This window comes from Loxodonta africana, chromosome 17, assembly GCF_030014295.1.
Source record: "Loxodonta africana isolate mLoxAfr1 chromosome 17, mLoxAfr1.hap2, whole genome shotgun sequence".
Classification (NCBI taxonomy): domain Eukaryota; kingdom Metazoa; phylum Chordata; class Mammalia; order Proboscidea; family Elephantidae; genus Loxodonta; species Loxodonta africana.
Window position 1 is genome coordinate 81,324,203 of NC_087358.1, and position 24,678 is coordinate 81,348,880.

Consider the following 24,678-nt stretch of genomic DNA (forward strand, 5'->3'; position numbering starts at 1 on the left):
CATATCCGTTGCTTGAGGATATTTAATTCCATTTGTGGTGGTGTCTTGCCGTTTTTTTTAGCTTTGTGGGTTTTTTAGGAGAATTTTTTTTAAGCTGAGTTTTTCTGTTGTTTTGCATTTTTGGTTTTTTGTTGTGTTTTATAATACTTCTGTTATGAAGAGTATGAAATCTGCTCTTTTCTATTCCTGCTCATTTTATGGACAGGGTTCTGAGTTTGCATGGTCTTGCCAGTCTGTCAGTTCTACCCTCTTGTGTGTAGTTTTATGGGTGCTGATGTTTGTGAGGAAAGTAAGAAATTGGTGTGTCTTGTTTTTCTTTGGTTTCTGCAAAATTTTTAATTTTCCTCCCTTATTTCCTTCTTTAGGCGCCCTTGGGTGGTGCATATAGTTAAGCGCTGGGTCACTAGCCAAAATGTTGGCAGTTCAAGTCCACTCGGTCACCTCGGAAGTAAGGCCTAGTGATCTGCTTCTGAAAGTTCACAGACTTGAAAACCCTATGGTATACAGCTCTACTCTGCACACATGGGGTCGCCATGAGTTGGAATCCACTCGTGGAACTAACAAAATTCCTTCTCTCCCTTCCTAGCCCTTCTCTGAGTATCTAAATCTCCCCTAGGAACGGTGCTCCTCCAAGGCTGCCACTCCAGTCCCACCTGCTTGCAAATCCCTACCTGCATTCCGTATTTGGCCTTTTGGAAGTAATTGTTTCTAATTTTTTGCCACTATAAACTGTGATCTACACTCTCTTACAGATATATTTTTACAGTCTGATGCTTTTATTTCTGTGGAATGGGTTCATAGACGTGGAATTACTGGACTTAAAGAGTTGCATATTTGTATGATTAGTAGCTGGTTCTGGATTCCTTCTAAGGAGGACATCATAATTTACATTTCCCCAGTAGTTTTCTCTTTCTTTTCCATTTTCCTAATAGGAGATTGGCATATACACGTATGTTTAAATCAGTTTCTAAGAGTTCTCTGTAGACCCTTTTTCTCTTTGGCATTATTGTTATAACCATCTATTAAAGTCATGATTTTGACTAAACCACCATTTATTGAGAGTAGAGGAGGGTTGACTTTGGTTTAAAGGAGGACCTTTTTTTTTTTTGTATCTAGGGAGGTACCCTCAAAATAAATGTACTTTAACATTTGAAATGTATGGCTTCTGTTATATACTGCTGGTGTTATTTCAGGCACTATTTTTAGTAATAAAGGATGTCTTTTGCAGAACGAAAGTTTTTAATTAGGTTACTTTTTTTTTTCTTACAGGCTGTGCTTTATTTATCATGTCTAAAAACTCTTCACCTAACTCTAGATCTCGAAGATTTTTTTCCTTTTTTCCGCTAAAAGTTTTGTAGTTGTACATTTAATTCTGTGATCCATTTTCAGTTAATTTTTGTATAAGGTGAAAGACTTAAATCAAGGTGTAAAATTTTTTTGTTTCTAAATGTTCACCTGTGTTCTCTGTTCTTTTCCATCGATCAGTGTGTCTACACCTGCACATAAACCAGTATCTGGATCACTGAACACTGTCTCACAATCAGGCAGAGTGATTCTTCCCACTTTGTTCTTCAGAATTGTTTTAGCTATTTTAGTCCCTTCTACATTTCTACATAAATTTTAGAATCATCTTGTCTGTATGTACAAAAACATTCTCAATTTTTATGCTTTTTTTAAAGGAACTCATTAAACCTATAGATCAGCTTGAGGGGTTGATATCTTTACTGTGTCAAGTCTTCCATTCTGTGAACACAGTATCTCTCCATGATTTCATCAGCATTTTTAGTTTTTAGCATATAAGTCTTTTGTGTTTGGGTAGATTTATGCCTGTTTTGTTGTTTTGTTTTGTTATAATAGCAGTTGTAAATGGTATTGTTTTCTACATGTTCATTGCTGGTATTAGGAATTGATTTTCACATGTTGATCTTGTATCCTACACTCTTGCTGAACTCATTTATTTGGAGTTTTTTTGTAGATTGCTTGGAATTTTTACCTAGACAGTCATGTGATTTGCTGTAAGGACAGTTCTCTTTTTTACTTTACAAACCATATGCCTTTTATTTCTTGCCTTATTATGCTGGCTAGAAGTCCCAAGTACTATGTGTAGCAAAGGGTGTTTTGAGGTTTGAAAAAATCAGTTTGATGAAGGCATAGAAAAGTTGGAAATTATCAATACAAAATCAGTACAGAATCAGTTCTGAAAAATTCATTTCTTGCTTTCAAAATACTGTAAATCTATCCTTGCTAATTTTAAGTACCTTCGAAGTCCTTATTTTATTCTCTTTGTAAGTCCAAAGGTCCCTGAGTGGTACAGATAGTTTGCAGTTGGCTGGTAAACAAAAAGGTTGGCAGTTTAAACCCATACAGAGGCACCATGGCAGAAGCCTGCTTCCATAAAAACTACAGCCAAGAAAACCCTATGGAGCAGTTCTACTCTGTAATACATGGGGTCTCCTAACTTACAAACCAGCAACAAAAACAACAGAGTAGAAGTGCACTTCTTACAAGTCCAAGCCTAATGTCAATGAAATCAGAAGAAATACTAATTTCTTTTCACCAACTCAGAATTGTCTTTCTTCTTGTATAAATCATTTGTATTTTTCTATTCAGTGTTCTGAACAAGGTTCAGCCAGTCAAGAGCAGGCCTTATCCGCTCAGCAAGCTGCTGTCGTTAACCTTACTGGAGTAGGGAGTTTTATGCAGTCCCAAGCAGCTGGTGAGTATCTTCCTGACTTCATATGTTAAGTTTACTTAAAAGTATCTAATCTATCTATGATCTCACCAATTATCTTTCCTTTCCATGTAAACAGTAGCTGTTTTTGGCAGTGGGTTCCCATGTAAACAGTAGCTATGGAAAAGCAGTCTTTAACTTACCAACTATTAAATTGATGGCCTTCTGAGGTTTTTTCATTAATTTCTTTGGCTGTTGATTAATTAAAAGAGCTTTGGCTTACACACATACTGACAGCCTTTCTTCATGTTACAATTCACTGGCAAAACTAGAAAATTACCCAACTTCTTAGGAAGCCACCAAAACCTGTTTCAGTATTTATTTGTTAGTGTAGTTATTTTAATAATAACTCTTTGGTTTTCCAGAGTTACCGAGACTTCATTTTTCTAGACTGCATAATCTTTTATTTCACTCTTACAGCCTGAGTTGCATGAAATACATCTTAATGGTTAATGGCCTAATTTCTGGCAGCCATTTTTATCATTTGCAAAAATGAAATTGAACTAAATGTGCATCACTCATGGCAGTAAATGGTGAAACAAAGGTTTCCCTTCAATGAATATTACCTTGTCAGTTAAAAGACAATAATTTTAACTTTACACTAATTAAAATCAGCAAGCTGACATGTATAAGAAGGCTAAGCTGTGGTGGAGTTTTGAGGATTGAATGAGTGTACATGTTGTCAGCGTTTTGAGTTATCACTGTGGGCTCAGTGAGGTACCTTTCACTAAGCCACTGCTCCACCAGGGCTCCTTTAAGATACCTTTAGATTCCTACAGTTCACAGTTTCTGAATTTATAAGTTCTTTAGGGCAGAATAATCAAAGTCTCTATTTTGGAAATAACTCTTACATTAAATCCTAATTTAGAGCTAGTGAGCTTCCAAGTGGAAACCTGTAATTATATACCTCTACCACAAATTGCCTAAAATAGGTGTAATTTAGCAGAAAGAACTCTTAACACTGGAAAATGACGAGAATGTTCCCAGCTCAAGACCTGGCACTAATTACCCGGATGACTACGTCACTCAGACCTAACTTAGGCCTTCAATGTCCTCATCTGTACAGTGAAGGGCTTGAGTTCATCAACATGGTCCCACCCAGATGGAAAAGTGTGCACTCTCGGTACACGACCTTTGTTAGTAGTGTTGTGTCATGTTCATTCCAGTATCCTCTGCTTGAAGCACTCATTTGTTCCCCAGTTTGTCATTATGGTAGTTTGGATGTCTCCACTCTCTTTTTTCCTATTTAATTGGTTATATTTAAAAATAATGTATCTTACACTGTGAAAGAAAACCTTCTCAACAGAACAGCACTAGTATCAAATTCCATTTACGCAAAAGAGAGAGGGGGATGCAGTGCTTTGGTTTGGTATGTGTGTGCTCTCTTCCCTTTCCCCATCCAGGAAGTTCCATGATCATGGTACCCTTCAACTAACAGGAGATGATACTAAATTTACTCTGTAATGTCTGATTTGATACTTAAGATTAATCATACTGATAACTTTTCTGTTATTTCATTTCCTGTGTTGTCCTTTTCTAACCCTTCAAACTTTTTGACTGGCCTGCTTTCCCCTTCTCCTCTGTAGCGTTGTCTCAGCTTGGCTCTGCCGAGAACAGACCTGAGCAAAGCCTTCCTCAGCAGAGATTCCAGCTCTCCTCTGCCTTTCAACAGCAGCAGCAACAGATACAAGTAATCAGCAACTTCACTCTAATACGCCTTTTTAAAATGAAATAGCTCCATAAGTACCTCAGTATACCTTCCTTTAGTTTTATTTTACTGACTTCTAAGACTAAACAGTAAATTGGTAACTAATTAAAAAAAAAATAATTTAGCAAATTTTATTTAAAAGTCTGGCATTTTAGCTAATCAGCTTGGAGCACTGAATACATTTTGTACATTTAAGCCATATTCTTTTTCTAGCATAAAATCTCTCATGAAGTACTGGTGGCACATTACTAAATACGTGTTTCTAGTTTCCAGCATATTTTGAAATAGAGACTCTAAGTGCCAGTAGTTAACTTTTTAGTATTGTACTGCAGAAAAAGGCAAGTATGCCAGTGTTCCTATTAGTAAATGTCATAGCTGTTTATTTAGAAAAATGTTACTCAGTTATTTTTGGAAGTAAAATCAGCATATCGTAGTTGACTCTCTTGGTGTTCAGAGTGGTGTTACGTTGCTATAAACTATCATCATACAACAGAACGGTAACTGAAGTTGCTGAGTTACTGCAGTGCAGACTGGCAGGGCAAAGTAACAGACATAATTTTTTAAAAAGGTTTACCAGGAATCATTTTTTAAGGCCCTCAGCAGGCTTCTTTGCCACTGGTGCTGTTTGACTGTTCATTGTCTCAGTGTGGTATATAATACCTTTTTGTTACCTTGGTGCCTTCTCCCTTTCAGTTTTGTTGTTTTCATCTCTCAGGAAAAGCACCTTGCCATACCTGCCTACATTTAACATAACTTTTTTTCCCTCCTTTTGGCAGCAGTTGCGATTCTTGCAGCACCAAATGGCCGTGGCGGCAGCAGCAGCACAAACAGCTCAGCTACGTCGTCATCGGCATACAGGCAGCCAGTCAAGAAGTAAGATGAAGAGAGGCACGCCAACCACTCCACAATTCTGAGTCTTGCATTATTTATTTTTTCTCCTCTTTGAAAAGACAAGAGCATCGAATCAAAAGGATTCTGAGTTTTTACTGCATTTTTGTTTTGTCAGTGTTTTACATTGATAGATGTACCAACTTTATACAGAAGGACAACCCTACAATTTTTAAGTAAAAACAGGGAAATGATTTAATGAGCTAGGGATGGTTTGCCTAAGTCATTGCTTTGTAAAAAAAAAAGGTTCCACCGTACATAATATGTACAGAAGTGGCCTAAGAAATTCTAGAAACACCTTTCAAAAGACTGTAGTTTGCTATTTATTTAGTATAAAAGGTTTGTGCACTGTGCTGACAAATACAGTTTTTACAGATCTGTTTGGAAAATGTGGTGGTGGTTTATTTGGGTTTCATACTCTGAATTACTTCATCCATCAGTTTTTTTACTTCTTTGTGTCTTGTAACTGCTCGGCTCATACAATCCTGAAGTTTAGCACCAGTCAGCCCACTTCCACCTGAAAAATTAATTATTGTACCATCACTTCTAACCTCTTAGTTATCTAACTTTGTAAAAAGATCAGTGTCGTGTGAAGTTATTTTTAAGAATGGACCATGTACAGCAGCGGTATGGTCTCAAGGCTAGCAGCATCAAAATTACCTGGAAATCTGTAGGAAATACAAGTTCTTATTTTAACAAGACTTGATTCTGATGCATACCAAAGTTTAAGAACTACTGATATACAACATAAAATAAGGAATATGAGGTGACAAGGAAACTATAGTAAATGTACTTCAGATAAACAATGAGACATCCCACATTCCATCTGGCCTTCTCTAACATAAAGAGGCTCATACAGAGTTTTAGTCACGTGTCTAGAACTGAGATGGAAGGAACGTGCCTGGTTTGTGAAGACAGCAGAGCCTGCCTCCCTCGTCCGTCACTACTGTGAGCGTACCAGTGGCCAGATGCTCTTCCTCTCCAGTAGGGTCCACTATGAGTAAAGTACTACTAAAAAAAAAACAAAAGTAAATTATCAATCCATGGAACAAATTTTATTTAAAAAAAAAAATAAATAAATTACTTGCATTTCAGCTTAGGTACTGATACGATAAAAGAGCTAGAACAGAACTGACAGGAAACCAGAAAAGTTAAAAACAACCTGAAGTTCTGCCACTTGTAAGAACGTTTGCCCTTCAGTTTGTGGATATATTAAAGTCATGGCAAATATCAAAGGTGGCCCCAGGTAAATCTTTAGTGAAATCACTGAAAATTAACATTCTACAGGAATAAGCAAACCCAGGAATAGGTAGGGTAAGCACAGAATTGATCCTCCAAATCAGGGTACTTTTGAAAATATAAAGATTGGCTAGTAATAACTGTGTAGGGAAACAGCTTTAAACTCAGGTGTCCACAGCAAACCGGAATATATATGGTTACCTTAGGTATTTCGTGAAAAGTTAGAAAGCTCAATAACAATCTATGACCTTAAATACAGAAATTTTTTTACACATTTGATCAACTTACTCATCAAATATGGCAAAGGAAGTTGCAACTGGATAATTTCTAATATTCAGATGAGTTTTCTTCTTTAAATTAACTTCTGCTAAAGCAGTTTCTTCATTTATATTAACTTCAGGCAGCTGTACTAGAAAAACGCAAATATGTAAATACAAAATATAAATATGTAAGTCTCCCACTCTAAGTAAAAGGCATGAATTTCTATGCTTTGTTAATTCATGTTTCCTTCTATTGAACTTGTCCAGAAGTATTCTTCTAAGAAAAAAATTATCTTGGAAAACAACCCCCCCCCCCGCCCCTCCATTGCCATTGAGTCAGTTCCGACTCAGGGCGACCCTGATGGACACAACAGAACTGCCCTGTAGGGTTTCTAAGACTGTGATCTCTAAAGATCTGCCACATCTTTTCTCTCACGGAGCGGCTGATGGGTTTGAACCGTTGACACTTTGGTTGGCAGCTGAGCGCTTTAACCACTGCATCACCAGGGCTCCTTATCTTATAACAACAAAGATATAAACATTGTTTATCAGAACATCTGACATTCTGGTATAAAGGCTGTTTTTTTTTTCCAGAAAGTTTAAGAAATTAAAATGAGCTATTAATAGATAACATGTTTAAACACTTTACATGCCAGGTACTTTTTAAAGCCTTTTCACATTTTCACTGGGTTAATACATGTGATCATGAACACTCCTATAAAGTAGGTACCCCCTTTACTGATGAGAAAACTTCAGCCAGAGGTGGTAGAGCCAAGATTCAACCCTGAGTCCTTGCTTTAGTCACTAATAAAACAAAACCCTTTGCCAGTACTAATGTTATAAATTCAAGCCCTTTGCCATCAAGTTGATTCCAACTCATGGCAGCCCCACTGTGTTACAGAATAAAACTGCTCCGTAAGGTTTTCTTGGCTGTAATCTTCACGGAAGGAGTTCGCCAGGCCTTTCCTCCACGGAGTGGCTGCATGGGTCTGAACTGCCAACCTTTAGGTTAGTGAACGGGTGCAAACCCCTTGCGCCACTCAGTACTATACTATAATGCTGCTATGTGTAACTACATTTTCTAACTTCCAAGAGATATAATCAGCTCAGCAATAAGGAACATGCATAAGTCATTGTCAGCCATGACCAATCAGTCTAATTGGACTCCTTACTAAGAAATTTTACTATTAAAGAGAAAACCTATGGCCTTACAGGGAAAACAACAGAACCCATTCTACTCTTTTTGGCCACATATAAAGCATTCAGATAACACTTGTAGAATCTTTCCCAACCACCCAGACTATAGTTACAACTCTCTCCCTCCTGTATTAACTACTCTGGGGAGGGCAAAATTCCTAACCCAATACATGGATATAGCAGTTGAGGCAACACTAAAAGGTATTCAGTTAAGGATGTAAAACTTCCAAGTACATTTGGAAAGTCACATGAGTATTATGTTCATTAATTTATAAACATACTTGAATGATAGCTAAATTTTAATAACTTTAGAAAGTTTAATTGAGCAAATGTACAGTTTCAGAAATGTAAAAAATTCTTATCCACTAGTAGAAAGACAGAGCCCTGGTGGCACAGTGGTTAAGAACTTGGCTGCTAACCAAAAGGTCAGCAGTTCGAATCTACCAGCTGCTCCTGGAAACCCTAGGGGGCAGTTGTACTCTACTGTAGGGTTGCTATGAGTCAGAATCGACTCGACAGCAATGCGTTTCTTTTGAGTAGGAAGACTGCCATATATTAAATTTGCTTACCATTTTTTAAAGCAGCTAACAAAGCAAACGTAGAGGCATCCAAAATGTTTCCATCGTAGTCAAGGCAAATGAGATCACAGTATAGAACCCAAGCAAGCTAAAATATAGTTTACACACAGACACAAAAATCAACATTTGGATGGGTAGAACATACTAGTTGCTTAGATACATGAACCACAGAACCTTTCATTAACAATCTTCAAAGCTAAAAAGCTTTAAAGAATGCTTCACCCTTATAAACCAGAAAACCAGAAAGTAGCAGACGGGCTTGGTGAAAGCTGGCGTTTGACTACCCAGCTAACAAGTAAATGGAACATCAATTTCCCTCAAGGGGGCCACAGATGTAGAGTGAATTTCCTTTCTGGTTCCTAGGTTAGCAGATAGGGAGAATGTTTTTTAAAGCCCCAGCTGACTCAAAATATATCTTCTCATAGAAACCTTAGTACGTGAAATATGGAGGTTTTACAGAGCTAATCAATCAGTATATAACCAAATAGGAAAACCCTCTCTAGGTTCTAATCCAGTTCTAAATTTTCAAGCTGACTTGGAATTTACCATGTAGATTCACCTTAAACATGCCAGCATAAGCAGAAATTAAGGAAAAAATTAATCACTTAAGCTTAAAACATAACACCTCAGTAAAGAAATAAATTAGTCAAAATTATGTTTTTTTATGAGCTACATAGTTTATTTAAATAATTAGAGTAAGACGTAGTTTTACTAATTTCCATCTAAAAATAGTAACATTCATATTTAAGGCCTTTGTGGTTTAAGTCTTTTCACTTCTCTCCCCTAAAAACACTTCAGAAATTAAAAAGCCCACTGCTTTGTTACTCCTCTTACCTTTCCTTGAGAAATGCATAAGTCCTCTTTCTGAATTATCTGTGAACTTGATTTAATGACAAAGAGCACAGTAAATGAAAGGTCAAAACTATCTGAAAATGAGTAAGTCAAATTTCATCATTATGATCTCACTTTTCAATGACATCTGCAATGAACTGGCTAGCCACTTGGGCCTCTTCCCCAGGAGGTCCAGAGCGAAATCTCGATGAACACAGGGGTGGAAGGTCCACATTAGGAACTGAAAGAGATATTCCATAGCTAGGAGCTAAACTACCTTGCGGTGTATTACCAAGTCCACTGCGAAGGCACTGTGACCAAGGACAGGCTTTCAAAGGTGGAATACGTTGCAACATTTCAATTACTTTGTTTTCCAATTTTTCTTTTCATAGAAGAAAATACAAAAAACGAAAGCATCTGCATTAGGCCTGTTCCTCCCAAACCTTCCCAGGTTTTCTAGATTTCATTCAAAATACCCCAAAGATAGCCCTTCTATTCACACCCAGCTGTTGGTATTTTTAAAATGTTTCCTACCATAAAGAACAAAAAGTCCAAGACCAGAAAAAAAAATTGCATAGTAGTATAAATGAACCTTTATGGAAACTGAAAAGTTTGCAATGCCTAAATAAATAAAAATTGATGGCTAACTTAAAAGCAATGCTTCTATAAGACAAAACGAATCGTTAAAATTACGTCCTAAATGGCTACTCTGCAAATGAAATTTTGCTCCTCTATTCCATAAGTAACAAGTTTGATAAAGGTTAAATGTATAAAATTGTCTTGCTATTATGCCATCTTTCTGCTAACACATGTACAGAAAACTTAGGAATAATTTTCTTGTTGAACACAATAACTAGGATTTAACTAGAATATTAGTATTAAACGTGTTAAAGTATTTGTATTAAAATTAGTAAACCATTTAACTTACCTATATACCCTTTATCAGGGGCATCTGTTGGCGGTGCTGCAAATTCCTAAGAAAGCAAAGGTGTTTCCTATTGAAAGCTGCTACGAAAGACTGTGAACAGTTCAGCAGTCAGTTACGGAAGGCGCTACCAAAGACCATCTCAGCTAGTAACCACCACATCCTTACTACCTAGTGTGCTTGGAGAGTCACGCCAGGGGCCTACGCACACTGGCTCAGATCCTCACAAGAGCTCTGCAAGGTCAGAAGGCAGCACAGTGTAGTGGACTGCACTCCAGTGCTGCTCATTAACATTACCTGGAGATTTTTTTTTAAGTGTTAATTTGTTGGCTGCCCCACCTTCTTCTACTGATTCAGTAGCCAAGAATCTGAATTTAATCCCCAGGTGATACGGGCACAGACAGATTTAGGAACTGCTGGTTGTGAATGGAAACCCCAGCGGCATGGTTAAGTGCTACAGCTGCGAACTAAAAGGTCGGCAGTTCAAATCCACCAGGCGCTCCTTGGAAACTCTATGGGGCAACTCTCTGTGTTTTAGGGTCACTATTTTTATGAGTCTGAATCAATCAACGGCAATGGGTTTGGTTTTGGTTTTTGGTGTGATGAAATCAACAGCAAAAGTAGAGAGAGCTTGATCAAGTTATTTAACCTCTAACCTCTAACTTCTTCATCTGAAAAATGGGACAAATAATAGTGCCTACTCCAACAGCCTGTTACGAGGGTCGAATGAGAATATGCACATTGTCCCTAACACAAAACCTGGCAAGAAGTAAAATGTTCAAACCATATTGCTAGTTATCATCCCAGTTTTACTGAGGAGGAATCTGAACTTAGGTTAAATAACCCTGAGAACAGTGTAGTAAAAAAGCACAGGCATTGGAGCCAGACGTATGTTTATCTGTGAACCTTGTGTACCTGGACAAGTTACTGAACCTCATCTGTAAAACAAAGGAGACAGAGAAATAATACCTCAAGTGATGTGTTTGGTGCCCCTCTTTGGAAACATGCTGCTAATTGAGAGTAAAGCCAAGAATTTAAGAGAGAGCCGAATTTATAGCAAAGAATCAAGTGTTGAGTGTGAGGCATTAAACTGGATAATTCTGTAAAGCACCCAGCAAGGAACCTGCAATACAGCAGGCACTCAGTAAATGGTAGCTATTATCGTGTCACACTTTTCCCTTCAACAATCTCTATGTTCTACACATTTCACACAGATTAAATGCCATCACTGGCTAAAAGAATGCTGCCAAAAATCTCTTAATTTGCAATGACAACCAGTTTCTAAAAATAAAGGGTGGTGAGATTAAAAATAATTTCATTTTGGTACATTTGACAAATGTTCCTAAATTATAACTGAGTCATTAAACTAGGGCTGTATTATGTAACACTCATAGATAGGTAGAAGCTCTTTGAAAATTAAAGTAAATATCAAACAACTGATACCTAGCTACCTAATCAAGAGTAGAATTAGAACAGTATATTACAATCTAATATATGGCACTACTTTGCTAATTCACATCAATAAGATACAGATTAAACCTACCGCTTTAATTCCACAAATTACTGTCGTATTTCCCAGCTTCACTAAAGCAGAACCATCTGCAGTACTAATTGAACCTGAAAAGATATTTAGGTAAAATGAAAAAGTTCATTAAAAAAAAAAAAAAAACAGCTACAGAATTATCTATATAATAACTAAAATGTTAACCTCAGTTTTCTAAATATAACATTAGCCATCTACACATCTGTAGTCTGTGGCTTATGAAAATTTATAGCTCAGGAGTCTGATTTTAAAATGCTATAACTATTTAAAATTACTCTTTTAAGAAATATTTGCCTGCCCTTGAATTTGAGTTAATCATTTTTCATGGACAGTCACAGGATCGTTGTGTACATAAATCTAATAGGAAGAAATCACTCCAATTCCATAGACATGGTAGGATTTGGCTGAAATATGTTTAAGTGGCTCACAGGCTAGAACTTGGGCATATCATACAGTTGGAAATGGAAAATACCATATTTGCATCAAGAAGACTGAATAAGTATTAGGCCCATAAGAAAGCCTTGTCTTTGTGGTTTTGAAGGAAGAAAGGGAAAAAAACACTTTATAGTTATTTTGAAATTTAAATGAATTTATCAGTTGAGAGGGTAGTAAACTTACAAATAATTCTCTACTAGTATACAAAAACTAAGAAAAATACTATTTTACAAACTGCTTAACATCAACATCCTATTTTAGAACTCAAAATATCCTCACCTATGTTGACAGTGGTGGTTCTGAATTCACCAAGTTCTCTTCCATCAGGACGGCAGTTCTCTTTCTGAATAAATGTAATGTTTATTTATATGAAAATGGAACATATACAGGTATATTTTACACACAATCAGGTAAAACACATTAAACCATGTTAATGCAAAATAAATTCAAATTCAAATTATTTAATTTGAATATCTGAAATTTGTCCTTAAAAGAAGCATATGATATTGTTATGAAAAAGACAGTGACATTACTGACCAAAAATCTCCTGTAATACTCCAGAGGTTCCACGGTTCTGAAATGCATGAGTTAAAAATTTATCAGGCAAATTAAAGAATCTTAACATAAATCCCAAAACTGGCAAGGCTCTTAAGGGTCTGGTGATCCAGCCAATCTCCAAAATTTGTAGCTAAGTTTCTTACATGAATTCTGATGTCTATGTTATCACCTATAAGTAATTATAAAAAACAGAGCCCTATCACAGTAGCAATTGCACTAAATCACTATTCTTCACTCTTCCTTAAACAATTACAGGGTTAGAGACCAAAGCCCTTGGACATCTTTAAAAGTGACTTAATCCAGGTGTTAAAATAATCATGCTATTCTTGCTCTAAAGCTGAGATTTTTAACCTAGTGAGCATGAAAAGTTACATTTTTATTTTCACTATCGTATAGGGTCGCTGGAAACCCTGGTGGCGTCGTGGTTAAGTGCTACCACTGCTAACCAAGAGGTCCACAGTTCGAATCCGCCAGGCGCTCCTCGGAAACTCTACGGGGCAGTTCTACTCCGTCCTAAAGGGTCGCTATGAGTCAGAATCCACTCGACGGCAATGGGTGTACAACGGAAACTTAGTATATCCTTCAATTATGACCACAGACAATAAACCAAAATAACATTAATAGCACCAGTGAGACCCACGGATACGTCCCTTTTACATTTTACTTGTCCAAGGTTTTTTTTTTTTAAGGTACCTTTAGGCTCATCATTACTCTGAAATTCCAGTAATTACTACATTCACCACTAGATCTTGTTTAAAAAACTTCACTTTAAAAAGTACTCATATTAACAGATACATAAATGTATTACAATATAATTGGCTTCCTTTCTTATTTTATCCTTTTAAAGACATTGTTGTCAGGCGACCAAGGGCTTCACCAGAGCGGCACAGAAAGGTTTAACTCAAACTTCCGAACAAGCAACAATCCTTTTAGAAATAAATAACAAGAAAGGAGAACGAGGCGCGTGTGATCACAACCGGTCTCCCGGGTCTGCACGTCCACCCAGCCAGCTGACGAGCGCTCGCAGGGGGTTCAAGGCTCCGCGCACCCAGACCCTTCCCTCTCCCGTCCCACTGGGGAAAAGTCCCTTTCCTTTCACCGCAACTGCTCTGGTCGCCTGCTTGGGCAGGGAAAGAAGTGTGACCCCGGCGGGGACCGCTTCCAGGTGAAGGAATCCTAGCTATAACGTTGAAGAGGCCGACACCCAAGCCTGCGGCTGCTGCCCCGCTGGACCCAAAACTCACGCCCGCGGGCCGCCAACACTCACTTGAAGCCGGCCGCCATCTTCCCGCCGGCGCGCATGTGCGGCGTTGGGTGCGCCTGCGCACTGTGCACACTGAGGCGCGCGCCCTTCGCCCGCCTCGGAGAAAGCGAAAGGCGGGGATGCGCTCGGGGCGGTGGCGGTCTGGGCTGTGCCGGGCCCGGCTTGGGCTCAACTGTCCCTGGCCAGGCTTCCGGTCGCCGTTCTTGCCTTTGATGTGTTTGGTGCCCCTCTTTGGAAGCATGCTGCTAGTTGAGAGTAAAGCCAAGAATTTAAGAGAGCCGAATTTATAACAGAATCGAGCGTTGAGTGTGGAGCATTATTTCAAAGTGGCTAAGTCCTTTCCCGTCTCCGTCGTGGCCAGGGCCTGCAGCGTGCGTCTCCCCAACACGGGAGAATTACCGAACTTTTTGTGCTGTCGCGGTCAGCACCAGGCTACACTTCAGCAGAGCTGGAGAAGGCTCCGAAGGAGCAGCTTGTGTTGTGTAGACTATGTCGTGGCTCAAGGCCTCCACCGCCCTCCTGGTTAGGATTGCTAGATGAAAAACAGGACAGGCCCACTGCTGTCAGTTCCGACTCAGCGACCCTGTAGGCCAGAGGAGAACTGCCCATCGGGTCTCCAAGGCCGCAGTGTTGACGGAAGCCGACTGCCACAGCTTTCTACCGTGGAGCGGCTGGTGGGTTCCCACCTCCGACCTTTAGGTTAGCTCCTAAGGTAGAGGACACCCAGTTCAATCAGATAAGCAATATTTTAGTATGAGTAGGCCCAAAATAGTCCCGTTGGCACAGTGGCTAAGAGCTCAGCAGCTAACTAAAAGGTGCGCAGTTCGAATCCACCAGCCTTCCTTGGAAACCTGTGGGGCAGTTCTACTGTGTCCTATAGGGTCGCTATGGGTTGGAATCGACCTCAGAGCAGTGGGTTTTGGTTTCTTAACGTTTTTACTTGGGAAATCTGGCAACCCTACCAAGAAAGGGCCAGCCTGCCCTGGGCGCTGTGGCCTGCCGTGGCCGCGCGGGGGCGCTGTGGCCGGCGGGCGCAGGCCGGCGTGGCCTCTCTGGTGGCGGGAGGCGGGGCGAACCCTGCTTCCGCGTGCGTGGAGGGGAGGGATAGGGTGGCTGCGGCGGCCCGCACGGCGGCTCTGGCATGGATGATGTCGCCTCTGCTGCTGCAGCTGGGGGTGCTCGGCGTGGCGCTGGCGGCCGCAGCGCTGATACTGGTGAGGACAGGGGTTAGGACCGACGTGGGCCTGGGCTCACCGCCCTGCTGGAGGCTCCGGCTCCCCCGACGTCTCATCCGCCGCATCGCCCTTCCTTCCAAGCCTTGGTCGTAGAATTCTTCTCGAACTTCACTCCTCCTCTCTCCGGGTCGTTATTTTTCTTTGCAGACTGCCTCTCTGATGCCCAGAGCCCGTGTCGGTTCTCACATTGGGACGCGCCCACCCAGCCTGCGGCTTCCACCTCACTCACCCCTGGCCCCCAGGGACCCTGCCCACCCGCTCTTTTAAGAGTCCCTCCAGGGCATTCAGCCTCTGCCGCCCTGGCCCCACCCAGGGTGGTCTTAGGCCCTGAGAATACGTGCCCTTCTGCTGATACGGTTAAGGAAATAAAAAGTGGTGACAGAGAACTGACAGCAGCCACCTGTTACAGGTTGGGACAAGTCAGTGGATCAAGAAGACCCACTAGGGACACAGGATGACCAGAAAAGATGAAGCCTAGGCTCATCACTTTACCATGTGTCTGTGGGGCTTTATGTCTCAGAATTAAATAGCCTACAATTTCTGCCTTTAAAAGGGGCAACACGGCAGAACTCAAACTCAGACTTTCTGTGTCATTTATTAAGGAAATACGAAAACATTTTTAAAACTTGCTGATCTGCTGATCTGTAAGTAATAGAAAAATTGCTGAGTGACCTCTTCCCATATAATTTGGAATGAGCCTACTGTCTAGTAAATGGAGAAAAGTTTGTCGCTCTTAACGTTAAGATTACCAGCCTACACAGTGCTGCCATGATGGAACCTCACTGTGTGAGTGCTGGTGATCAGAGTTGAAGGACACCTGAGAGCCGGCTGGATTTCCTGTAGTGGCTGTTCTCTATTAGATTTGAATGACAGAGGCCTAAGAGGCCTGGGGAATGGCAGGTGGGAAGAGAGAAAGAACCTTCTGAGGCATTAGTGTGTCAGCAACTAGCTGGGTGAAAAGGACAATCATTGGTTCATAAGTAGGCCACTGACTGTCTTCTAATTGTAGGGTCACTTCTAGACCATTTTTAAGGAACTAAAAACAGTGGTTATCAAAAACTAGTTGCTGTTGAGTTGATTCCAACTCATGGTGACCCCATGTGCGCCATGGAGTTTGCAGTGGCTGATTTTTCAGAGGTAGGGTGCCAGGCCTTTTTTCTGAGTCACCTCTGGGCAGACTCGATAACCACCGAGGGACTCCAGAAAGTGAGTATTCTGCTAAAAAAGAATTCCGCTGAAAAAGTCAATTTTTCAGACTTTTTCCATACATAAACTAGGTGTGCTGGGGCTTGTGATTAATTTTCAAAAGCAATTTTTAATGGGTTTTCTTTCAGTGCCTGTGATGATGGATGAAGCTCTGGTAGCTGATGTATTGTAACAAAATGAATGTAAAAAAAGGTCAGCAAAATGATTACTCTTTTGCCTGTCTGCTTTTAGATTTCCTTTGTTGCATTTATAACTGCTTTGAAAATGCCACACCTCCATCAACATGAAGATGAGAAGTCCTTCTTAAATGCCAGAGGCCAGAAGGAGCCTTTACCTAGCATAAGGGACTCACCTACCAAACAGCTTTCTGTTCTCGTGCCTGCATACAATGAAGAAAAACGATGTAAGCACTATTTGATTTTTTGGTAAGGAGTAATTTGGGGAGAAAAGAAAATTTAAGGTATTTGACTTTACTTTCTTTGTCAGAACAGTATTAGGCGTGGGCTGTGGTGAGTGGCAGAGTTGGCGATGGTTGTAGTTCAGAAGAGGGGAGAATGGGTATTAGCTGTAACGAACAGGAGCGAGAACATGAAGAAGTAGGACTGGATATGTTCTAGAAAAGTGAACACGACACAGGAAGACTTTCCAGATGGCAGTGACCATTGGGTCAAATCCCAGAGGGACTAGTTCGGTTTTTCAGACTTTTTCCATACATAAACTAGGTGTGCTGGGGCTTGTGATTAATTTTCAAAAGCAATTTTTAATGGGTTTTCTTTCAGTGCCTGTGATGATGGATGAAGCTCTGGACTATCTAGAGAAGAGACAGGTACTGTGTTTTCTCTTTTAATTTGATATCTCCACTGAAAACTAGACCAGGTCATCCAGGCTAGACCCAGTACGAGAGGCAGCACCAGCCATGCATGGGCAGTCCTGATTGCTGTGCTCTCCGGCCTGCTGGGTTCTAGCCTGCTCAGCTTGTAGCTGGCCGTCAGCCTTTTGCAGGCAAGCCCAGCCTGTAGCCCACAACGTCCAAAGGCAGGTGGGCACCCCCAGGACAAAGTAGAAAAGGAAGTTTCTCTCCCACACACTTTTTACTCTTTCTTTCCTGATGATATATTTAAGATTGAGTGACAGCATATAACTGCAGACCTTGTATGTTTCTTTATTATTCTCAAGAATCCCCCCTCAGATATTATTCTTATCTTTTCTCTACATAAAAGTAACATATGCCCCTCTTTTGTAGCATCAGCGGCCATTGGCGTCTCCTTGGGGAGTTTAACAATGAACCGAGCTTTATGGCTGGTTCTTATTAGAAAATTCCTTCTTTTGATTTACTTTAATTTGGGGTGTATTCATTGAAATAGGGACTGTGTTATATATGTAAAAACTCAAAGAAAAGATGAAGGGCATTGAGCTCTTTGTATATGTGAGGATTCTACTTTTTCTATTACACATGTTTTTAACGCCAGTCACGTGGACTAGGTTTTATTTCCCCTTTTTGAAAAATGAGAAAACCAGCTAAAAAAGTTAACTTGTCCAAGGTCAAGGCTAAGAAGTGATAGAGCCCGCATGGACTGTAGACTCTGTGACTTCAAATCTGTTCCAAATATGTCTTAGACTCCCAAGGCCCTGACTTCTTCCCTGTGACGCAGGGAGGTGAGGGGAAGAGCAGAGTGCACAGAGAGATTTAGCCAGTGTTTCCTTCTCTGTTCCTGTTCTTAGCCTTTTTGTTTTATGTATGTGTATTCTTATTTATGTGGATAGATACTAAAAGAGTGGTTTTTTAAATGCCTTAAAATTTTTGATTATGTCAGATTGTGGTATTTTATTTTTGTTTCTTGCAGAAACAAAATCCTGTGTTCACATACGAGGTGATAGTAATTGATGATGGCAGTGAAGACCAGACTTCAAAGGTAAATAAACTTGCTTTTAGAATTACCAGTAAGTAGAACATAAAGAATATTATAACAAATGTCAAATTTTATTTCTGCTCACCAGAGACCCCGTAAAGCTATGCCACATTTCCTCCATTGTTGTAGCATGGGTAGTAAAAACACAGAGATTTATGGAAAGCTGTCCCATTGCTCCATAAGGCCAAGGAAGCTTTGAAAATCACCAAACAGGGAAGGAACATACCCAACAACAGCTCTTAGGGAACCCTTTTTGCCTTCCAGCTTATGATTCCTGTCTTTAAGCATAATTCCTTTCTTTATGCTCCACCTTGCCTTACAGTTTCTAAAGCAGCCATGCACATAGGAAGATGCCTTCATATCTGCCACTGGGTAACAGGTATGTCCTTTGGCATGCCCCTGTCTAGATGCACCATAGGAGGCAACAGCATCTTCAGCTTTATTGCCTCTTGTTCCTACATTCATAGACCTATAATTGCCGTGTCGAGATGCATTGATCTTTGGAATAGGTCACATATTGAGTGTCCCTGATAAAGTACTCTCTAAATATCTAAATGTGTGTATTATGAAGGATGTGTCACGTTTTCTTCTTTGATATTCACATTTCTCTAATAAGTGATTTCATTTACGGTGCTACTAATGTTCTTGCTAAATGGCAACATAAGAAAAACCATGCCTGTTGCCATCAAGTTGACTTGACTCCAACTTGTGATGACACCATGTGTTAGAGAGCAGAACTGCTCCATAGGGCTTTCTTGGCTATAACCGTTATGGACACTAATCACCAAGCTTTTTTTCCATAGCTCTGGTTCTTTCCATAGCGCTTCTGATTGTCAACCTTTAGCTTAACAGTCAAGCATCACTTGTACCACCAAAACCAAAAAAAAAAAAAACCAAACCTGTTGCTATCGAGTTGATTCCAATATAGCAACCCTATAGGACAGTGTAGAACTGCCCCTATGCCTTGAAAACCCTATGGTTTTCAAGGAGTGCTTGGTGGGTTCGAACTGCTGACCTTTTGGTTAGCAGCCAATCTCTTAACCACTATGCCACCAGGGTTTCTTTGTACCACCTAGGGACCTATAAACCCCCAAAACCAGATACACTGCCATTGAGTGGATTCCAACTCAGCAGCCCTGCCCCGTAGGGTTTCCAAGGCTGTAATCTTTACGGAAGTAGGCTGCCATTTAGTTCTTCAGTGGAGCAGTTGATGAGTTCGAACCACCATCCTTTTCCTTTGCAGCTGTGTGCTTTAACCACTGTGCCACCAGGGCTCCTGCCAGGGATCTATAAAACCCAACCCATTGCTGTCGAGTCAATTCCGAGTGGACCTTAAAATAAATATACAGGGAAATGTCCATTCACTGGGTTAGTCATCAGAAGTCATTATTATGTGCAGCAGTGCACAAAGTGCTGGACACTATGGGTCATGGCCACGTCGCTTTGTGTAAAGACCCTCCAATGCAACGTAACATGCCTACAAACACTGTCATGCAAGTGAAAAGTGGGGCCCAAAATAAAATGGGAGAGAAAGGGAAGTGACTTTTGAAGTAAACCGTTTTAAGGATGGTTATGACTAGGAACATGGAGGGTAGCATGTTCAGATTGAACAAAATAGTATAAGCAAAGGGGTAGAGGCCAGGAAGCATTGGTGAGTCCTGTCTTAGGAAGGGTAAGTGCTGCACTTTGAAAGGCAAGTATGACGTATGAAAACTGTGAACACAGAATATTTTAGGAGTATTTTTAATGTATGGAGGGAACGGCCTAGGAAATACACATTGGGCACCTGCTGCTGAATTACAGAAGCAGCCTCAACCCAGCTGTGGAAAAGCAGCTTTTCCTGAAGAACACTTTTTCTTGGAGGCCCTTTGGCGCGTGAGAAGCAGCCTGCTTTCCTGGAAAGATCAGGTGCCCCTCTGCACCATGAGAAACGTCAGGGAGTGACAAGGGAGAGGCTGTCCCTACGGCTTCCAAGACTGGAAGAAACATAAAACTTGGAATTATATTTAGCATAAATTTTTATTTAAAGAAAAAAAAACAAACTGGCTTCCTCCTGAGTTGAATATTTATCGATTAGCTGTTACATGTCTTGCACTCTGAGGAGTAAGAGAAAAATTTTAGATACAGTTCTTGTTCCTGAGTTAACAGACTAAAGAGGCCAAATTTATGTATAAAGTACAGTACAAGAGAATATTAAAGTTACGCAGTGACATTTTTTACCTTCAATGTATCAGAAAGATAAGCGCTGACTAGGAACTAAATTCACACATGGTGGGGAATTGGCAGCTGCTGCAGTGTCCCAAGGGCATATTATAAAGCGCCAATGGCTGTGCATTCCAGTAGGTGTGGCTTCAACAACACTGGCTTTCTTTGAAGCTAGATGTCAGAATTTTTAGAAGGAGCCTTTCATCCTAACCTAATAAAGTTTCTTTTTGGTCAGTTAGCTAGTTGCACACAGACTTTGTCTTCCTGGTTTTGGAGTCTTGTGATGAATGTCAAGCTCTGTGCCGTTCCAGAACATGACATCTACAGCTCAAATTGGTATTCTTTGAATAGAATTTCTTGAGGTGTTTGCATGAGTCAGAGACTGACTGTTGCTGGAATACAAAGATGTAAGACCAGCTACTGCCTTCAAGAGATTCATGAGTAATACCAGCTGACATGCACTAGTGTGTTAGACACGTGTATCGGTTAGGAATGGCTCATGAAGAGTAGCTTAGGTAATAAAGACATTTAATTATCTCGTGTGCCAGGAAGTCCGAAGGTGGGTGTTTCTAGAGTTGGCTCAACATTTTAACAGGGTCGGGTTAAATCCACATGTTTTCAGTTCTTGTGTCATTCCCTCATCACAAAATGGACACAGCTCCAAGTATCACGTGTCATGAAACGATAACAGACAGCCACTGCTTTAAGAATTATCTTCCCGTGCCTCTTCCTTTCTACCTTGGAATAAACATCTTTACCACAGAGCCCTGTTCCCACCCTCTGTCAGACCTCTTATGTTTCATGAGCCGGAACTTGGTGACATGGCCACCCTTACCTGCAAGGGAGGCTGGAAAAGTATGTGACAGAGAGGATTTAGACCAGTCACACATCATCCCCTACTGCACACATTGTCACCACAGAATTAGGAGCACAAGAGCAAGTTGAGTAGGTAGCTAAAAGTGTCTACCACTATACTGTAAAAGGGGTGTGTGTAAAGGGTTATGGCTGCATTTGTTCATTGAGCATTTATCAACTTCAGACTATGTCTCAGACACTGGAAATACTAAGTTGCTCATAGCTACTTAAAGATAAAGCATTTCCAGTGTTTGATACAGACTTAAGTGGTGAGTGAGGTAACAGTGGAAAGGGACATACTGCTTTAGAAGTGCACGTTATCAGTGGAATTACACTTTCCTGTGGGAAGGGGGAGATAAGCATGAAACCTGGGGCAAATGGTGTATGAACTGTTCTAAGCTGTCCTGAAAGGTAAGAAAGCTGGGAAGCAATGTTTTGAGAAAAGGCATAGATGTGTGAGCACATTGTGCGTTCTGGATAGCTCACATATTGGTGATTTACAAGGTCCTAATGTGACCACATCCTCAGGAGCTGGGGCTAGAAAAGTTAGGTAACGGCCAGATCTATACCCTGGTAAGGAACTCATACTTTATTCTTAAAAGCAGCTGGTTGTCACTGAAAGAATTTAAATTAAACATATGGGACGTATGATCGGATTTGCGTATCAGAAGATTATTCATATAACTTTGGAGAAAGAACTGGGGAGTCAGGCTAGAGACATGTAGACCCCAGAGTCAGTAAGATGTGATGATGATGGCATAGAGTTGAGAAGCATTTTAGACGTGGATTTGACGAGTTGCAGTAGATGGCAAACTGTGAATGGAAGAATAGGAGATGATTCTCAGGCTTTTAGCTTGAGCAGCTTGGCAGGTAGTGATGCCATTCCCTACAATAAGGAATATAGAATGAGCAGAAGTGGGTGGAAGAGGTGAGTAAATTCTGCATTTTTTGTATTTGATACATATCTAGGTGACGTAGGAGAGAAGTCTGGGCTATAGATGGACAAGTAAGATTGAAAACATGTAATGAGTAGTAACTGAAGCCACACAATGGCTCCCACTGTGAGAGTATATAGAGCGTAGAGAAGGTGGCTAAAGGCTGCCCATAAACTGCTCAGGTTTTACAACTTAGGGTCGTTGTGGGGATATCAGCATTTAAGGGACAAACTGAGGAGAAGGAGTCAGTGACGAAAACTGAAAAGGAATAGCTAGAGAAGGAGGGCAAACACCGGACGAAAATAATTTCACAATTGCGTGTGGAGATGATTGTCAAAACAAGAGGTTAAGTGATGTGGGAAAGCAAAGGTATGAGCCACATGACAGTGAATCGAAGAACAGATAGGTGGAGAATGTAGGTAGCAAATATGAATGACATTGTACAACTTTGATTATAAATTAAAGAGTAGTGGCAGTTATTAAAATAACGAGGTCTGACGAAAGCTTTTCAGATGCTGGAGGCTCGATCAAGTTTGAGGTTGAGGAGCCAGCTGAGACAGAAAGATTGAAGATTGAGGAGAGAGGGACAAGTAATGGCATGGGTGGGTGGTCTCTGCTGAGAGAGAAGGGTTTGAATAAGAAGATCTGGGAGAAATGGCCCAGGATATGAGCAGCCTCTAGGGAAAAAGATAGGTTGCTGGCCAGAACAAGTAAACAAGTTGTGAAGTGTCAGGGGCCTGATCACAAGTTTGTATTGGACAGTTAGCACATGTATTTTATTTTTTTTAGCAGCTCAGTAGCTTAGGTAGAGAAGTCAAGGGAGAAAAATGGTCACTGTTTGTTTCGATGGTTTTTCTGTAGAAAATTGAACTGTGCTTCAACATAGTGAGTCACTGTTGAATCTTCACATCAGGAATTCTACAGTGCTGGGTCACAGATAACGTGCAGTGGGTATAAGCTAATCACAAGAAGGGGCAAACTGGAATAGCAGTTTTTGAGCCAGAATAAGAAACCTAGTTATACAGTTTATATACCTATCTTGGAATCCAATTGATTTTATTCTGACTTTAATTTGACAGGTAGCTTTTAAATATTGCCAGAAATATGGGAGTGACAAAGTACGAGTGATAACGCTGGTGAAGAATCGTGGGAAAGGAGGAGCTATTAGAATGGTAATATGTATTTTCATCATTTTTATCTAAAGTATAAAGGCAATTTGAATAATCTCTTTTTCAGAGTGTAGTACATGTATATCTGTAGGTTGGCTAGTTATGTACTAGCATTTCAAGTTATTGGAAACATTTTTTTATTTTAGATGAAGGTTTAGAGAACAAACTAGTTTCTCATTAAGCAGTTGGTACACATTATTTTATGACACTGGTTAACAACTCCACGACATGTCAACACTCTCCCTTCTCAGCCTCGGGTTTCCTGATACCAGCTTTCCTGTCCCCTCCTGCCTTCTAGCCCTTGCCCCTGGGCATTTGTGCCCCATTGGTCTCATTTTGTTTTATGGCCCTGTCTAATCTTTGGCTAAAGTGTGAACCTTAGGAATGACTTCATTACTGAGCTGAAAGGGTGTCCAGGGGCCATACTCTCGGGGTTTCTCCAGTCTCTGTCAGGCTAGTAAGTCTGGTCGTTTTTTGTGAGTTAGAATTTTTTTCTACATTTTTTTCCAGCTCTGTCCAGGACCATCTCTTGTGATCACTGTCAGAGCAGTCAGTGGTGGTAGCTGGGCACCGTCTAGCTGTACTGGACTCTGTCTGGTGGAGGCCGTGGTAGATGTGGTCCATTAGTCCCTTGAACTAATCTTTCCCTTGCGTCTTTAGTTTTCTTCATTCTTCCTTGCTCCCGAAGGGGTGAGACCAGTGAAGTATCTTAGATAGCCACTCACAGGCTTTTAAGACCCCAGAAGCAACTCACCAAATCAGACTGTAAAACATTTTCTTTATAAACTCTGTTATGCCAGTTGAGCTAGATATTCCCCAAGACCACGGTCCCCACAGTCCTCAGTCCAGCAGTTCGATTCCTCAAGGAGTTTAGATGTGTCTATGGAGCTTCCATGACCTTGCCTTGGACAAGTTGTGCTGGCTTTCCCAGTATTGTGTGCTGTCTTACCCTTCACCAGAGTTATCACTTACTTATTGTCTATTTAGTGTTTTTCCATCCCCACCC

The 24,678-nt window shown here is 40.6% G+C and overlaps 3 protein-coding genes across 37 annotated transcripts in view; 2 read left to right on the forward strand and 1 right to left on the reverse strand.

Annotated features, from left to right (window-relative positions):
• Positions 1-5,716, forward strand: part of SUPT20H (SPT20 homolog, SAGA complex component) — a 55,560-nt gene extending 49,844 nt beyond the window's left edge. For 27 of the 32 annotated variants that reach the window (XM_064270219.1, XM_064270226.1, XM_064270231.1 and 24 more), the window contains 3 exons: positions 2,611-2,716; positions 4,318-4,421; positions 5,216-5,716. In XM_064270219.1, the coding sequence (XP_064126289.1) occupies positions 2,611-2,716; positions 4,318-4,421; positions 5,216-5,353 (348 nt within the window). In that variant the 3' untranslated portion in view covers positions 5,354-5,716. The remainder of the gene's footprint in view (positions 1-2,610; positions 2,717-4,317; positions 4,422-5,215) is intronic. The other 5 variants (XM_064270235.1, XM_064270244.1, XM_064270236.1 and 2 more) reach the window with 3 other exon arrangements.
• Positions 1,078-14,235, reverse strand: EXOSC8 (exosome component 8). 4 transcript variants are annotated; one of them, XM_023551375.2, is made up of 11 exons: positions 14,161-14,235; positions 12,873-12,909; positions 12,615-12,678; positions 11,901-11,974; positions 10,361-10,406; positions 9,568-9,673; positions 9,436-9,481; positions 8,593-8,689; positions 6,855-6,975; positions 6,286-6,335; positions 1,078-5,844 (listed from the first exon to the last, which is right to left on the reverse strand). In XM_023551375.2, the coding sequence occupies exons 1-11, from the start codon at positions 14,193-14,195 to the stop codon at positions 5,729-5,731; spliced, it is 792 nt and encodes a 263-aa protein (XP_023407143.1). In that variant the 5' UTR covers positions 14,196-14,235; the 3' UTR covers positions 1,078-5,728. The 4 variants fall into 4 exon arrangements, with proteins under 4 accessions (XP_023407143.1, XP_003412693.1, XP_010590965.1 ...); XM_003412645.4 differs by having other exon boundaries at positions 6,229-6,335; positions 14,161-14,234; XM_010592663.3 differs by having other exon boundaries at positions 6,286-6,338; positions 14,161-14,234.
• Positions 14,236-15,260: 1,025 nt separating this feature from the next.
• ALG5 (ALG5 dolichyl-phosphate beta-glucosyltransferase) overlaps positions 15,261-24,678 on the forward strand; it is a 58,025-nt gene continuing 48,607 nt past the window's right edge. The window contains exons 1-5 of the mRNA XM_003412646.4: positions 15,261-15,371; positions 16,830-17,001; positions 17,378-17,424; positions 18,443-18,511; positions 23,583-23,675. Of these exons, the coding sequence (XP_003412694.2) occupies positions 15,303-15,371; positions 16,830-17,001; positions 17,378-17,424; positions 18,443-18,511; positions 23,583-23,675 (450 nt within the window). The 5' untranslated portion in view covers positions 15,261-15,302. The remainder of the gene's footprint in view (positions 15,372-16,829; positions 17,002-17,377; positions 17,425-18,442; positions 18,512-23,582; positions 23,676-24,678) is intronic.

Excerpts from the sequence above, each read along its gene's own strand:
- EXOSC8 (XM_010592662.3), bottom strand. The coding sequence starts at position 14,195 with ATGCGCGCCGGCGGGAAGATGGCGGCCGGCTTCAA. Across the intron at positions 8,690-9,435 it reads TATGCATTTCTCAAGGAAAG|CTTGCTTGGGTTCTATACTG; the intron begins GTAAGAGGAGTA and ends ACTATATTTTAG. Across the intron at positions 5,845-6,228 it reads CTGCTGTCTTCACAAACCAG|GTGGAAGTGGGCTGACTGGT; the intron begins GCACGTTCCTTC and ends TTAATTTTTCAG.